Genomic DNA, 3,604 nt, shown 5'->3' with positions numbered 1-3,604 from the left:
GGTTGCGATCCCCTTGCCGGTCCCGGTCCAGTACGGGCGCAACACTGAGGGTTGCAATCCATTGCCGGAGAAAAAAAAAAAAAGACACACACACACACAAAAAGACACACACACAAAAAAAAAAAGAAAGAAAAAAGAAAGTAAAAAGGCAAGCCACTAACTGAGAAACATCTGTAACAAACATAACTGATAAAAGATTAGCATATCCAGAAATTTTTAAGGATTCTTACAAACCAGTAAGAAAAAGATAAACAATTTAACAGAAAAATGTACAAAAAATATTAATGGGCATTTCTCAAAAGAAGAAATGTAAACGATAAATAGTCATATGTAAAGATACTTGACCTCATTAGAAATTAGAGAAATGCAAATTGAAACCACATTAAACATCATTTTAGATCTAAAAATCTCAGTTTAGACTAGCTTGGCCAAAGGTAATAAATCTGGTAATATGAAGTACTGTTGAACACAGAAACTCCTATACACTACTGGTGGGTATGTAAATTGTTACACTGGAAAATGATTTGGCATTATCATTTAACACCCAATTAAAAATGGGCAAAGAACCTCAATGGACATTCCTCCAAGAATGACATACAAATAGCCAATAGGTATTCGAAAAGGTTATCAACATCATTAATCATCAGAGAAATGAAAATCAAAACCACAATGTGATATTACCTCACACATGTTAGAATGACTATTGTCAGAAAGACAAAAAGATAAAAAATGTTGGCAAGGATGTGGAGAATGATGATTTCTACTGCCTGTAGGATATTAAGCAAATCACTTAAAATTCTTTATTGGTATAATCTGCTTCTTTTCAGCATTACCCTTTCCTCAAAATATTCTGAAAGGATTTTTAACATTAAAATTTATTAGTAGGATATTAAGCAAATCACTTAAAATTCTTTATTGGTATAATCTGCTCCTTTTCAGCATTACCCTTTCCTCAAAATATTCTGAAAGGATTTTTAACATTAAAATTTATTAAAAATTGGAAAAATATCTGTTACTATAAATGTAGATATCAGATTTCCATCCTTATTATGTTAATAACTAAATTTAACTGAGTAATCCTACCAATACAAAGTAGTAAACCACAAATATTACTATATTACTATATTATTAAAGCAAATAGAACATCTATTATTAATGCCAAATATTAAATTGGCCATAAATTCAACTGGATCTAAACAAAACACTGCTTGAAACTGCATTAAGCAGAAAGTAAAAATGTACTGATCTAACTCAATTTAATCTTTAATAGCTTTCTCTGTTAGTCCTTTTGATTAGCTTCATCAGCAAAACGTTATTCCTTTCACTTTTAATTCCCTCTGTTTCTTTAATGGCAGAAAGACTTATAAATCCTCCCAAGAAAAGCTTCACTCTGAATATTACATTATTGAATACAATTTGCACTTTGCCATAAACTGCTGATTTCTTGTATGTGCTGGCTAGTATCGGTCCTAACATTTTTTGCATGTTAATGAAAGCCTCAGCACTTAACAGCAACAGCATGTGGTTCAAGTAAGGCATTCACTTTAGTGCTCAAATATTAATCACCCTTTTGGGCGGTGCTACACAGTCTTATTATCAATAAATTTTGTTGACATTTTATAATACTGTTTAAGTATTACACAAAATTCTTATGAAAATGACCTTCGCTTATTTATCCATCCTGCTTTGAAAGATAAACCAACATTTTAAAAGAAATTAAATCAGCAAAGAAATCTTAAATTATAATCTTTTAAGAATGTTCACATCAGCAAGATATAATGAAAATATGCCTGTATTTTTAATTTTTTTTATACAGACTTAACAGATTCTACTATTCTCTTATTTCTTCATGTTTCTTTTTCAATAATATTCACTTTTAATCAATCCTTTGATTATTAACGTTTTTTTAAAAAAGGATTCTGACCTTTAAAGCGTAAAGAATATAGAAGTTTCATTAGTAGTATATAATCAAATGACATACGCCAAAATAATTCTTAAGTTTTAAAACCAACTTCTTTTAAAGAAAAGTATACTATGTATTTTTGTAATTCATATGAATGCCTTCAGTATTGTAATTATACAAGATTATGAATACAGAAAACGTTTTAACAATCTACTCATTTTTACCTTATTTAGGTCTTCCCTTTCTTGTTGTAACGTTCTGATTTGCTTTTCATAAGCCTTGATTTGTCTAAAAGCATCATCTAGTTCTCGCCTCACAGAATTAGCTTCTTCAAGTTGCTGTTCCAAATGACTCAATTCTAAAAAACAAGACAATGGTTTTTCACTATTTATATGAAAGCAAATGCTTGAACTCAAGGTTTAAAACAACTAAAAATTTTTTAAAGAAGTATTTTGAATTTGGTGTTAGGTCTATCAGCACCACATACTAGTATAACTCATGACAAATTAAATGCATATCAGTTCACTGTAAAGATGGCGAATGGCATACAACAGTATGAAGATGTACGAAATTTATGTGCGGGAATGCCTTACATATCTATTAGGAAAAAGACCATGCTCCCCAAAATAGCACCTTCAGACCAATTAAATCTTAAATCTAAGAAAAAAGAACAAAACCAATCAAACAAACAAAAAAGACAAGTTTGTCTCTACTGTTGATAAGCATCCGAGTGCTCATATTAGTCAAATTAGATTGTAAGAAAGTTTTGCTTGTAATAGTGTGGTTCTAGATCACCTAGACTAGTTTCACCGCTGGTTATTTGAAGAATGAACTCTGATTTCTAAAAGTATGTATCTAGAAACCTGTGACCTAAATCAGTTCTTCCATTTTTCAGATGAAAAAACAGGAAGTTGAACAACTTGCCTAAGATGGCATTGTTAAGTGAGCACCAGAGCTAAGACCAGAGCCCAGGAAATTTACACTGACCTCTCCAGTTTAGAAAGTAATGTCATTAAATAGTGTTTACCATTATCAGATCAGAAGGGTTGTTATGAAACAAAACAAAATGATTAATTTTAACATATGTTTAAATAAAATATAATAAATTGATATAAAATGTTCCTGGCATCAAAAGTAAACTAGCAAATTAAAGAAATGAAGTCAGTGAAAATAAAAGATCTAAACACATCCATAATTAATTCTGTTCTGGATATTTTCTGTTCTTTCCAACCGTATCATTTTAAATGTCATCCCCAGACAAGTAGCATCAGCATCCTGCAGGGACTTAGATATGCAGAACTCAGGTCCCAACCTGGACCTTATGATTCAGAACCTATATAAGCTCCTCAGGTGATTCATTTGTACATTAAAGTATAGGAACAAATGCACAAAGTATTCTATATTGTTGATTTAATGCTTTGAATAAAGTAGTGTTAATAATATGTTAGTCCTATTAAGAAGAGCATTTCATTTGTGTATTCGTTTGTGTAGACAAGTCCTATAGTCTAAAAACCCTTTAAATATATTAGTATATCATGCATTAAATAGTTCTAGAGTTCTTAAAAATAATAATTTGCTGAGATATAGTTTGCTAAATTTATAGATTTAAAACTTAGCTATTTTTGGGCCGGCCCGGTGGCGCACTGCTACAGTGCGCCACTTGGGAAGCGCGGTAGCGCTCCCGCCGAGGGTTCGGATCCC

The 3,604-nt window shown here is 31.2% G+C and overlaps 1 protein-coding gene across 1 annotated transcript in view; it reads right to left on the bottom strand.

The window, feature by feature from the left end:
• CDC42BPA (CDC42 binding protein kinase alpha (DMPK-like)) overlaps positions 1-3,604 on the bottom strand; it is a 116,174-nt gene that overhangs the window by 110,636 nt on the left and 1,934 nt on the right. The window contains exon 2 of the mRNA XM_008584516.1: positions 2,128-2,261. Within this exon, the coding sequence (XP_008582738.1) occupies positions 2,128-2,261 (134 nt within the window). The remainder of the gene's footprint in view (positions 1-2,127; positions 2,262-3,604) is intronic.

This window comes from Galeopterus variegatus, unplaced genomic scaffold, assembly GCF_000696425.1.
Source record: "Galeopterus variegatus unplaced genomic scaffold, G_variegatus-3.0.2 Scaffold3290, whole genome shotgun sequence".
NCBI classification, from domain to species: Eukaryota; Metazoa; Chordata; class Mammalia; order Dermoptera; family Cynocephalidae; genus Galeopterus; species Galeopterus variegatus.
The sequence above is the reverse complement of the archived record's forward strand: the minus strand, read 5'-3'. Positions and strand labels throughout refer to the sequence as shown.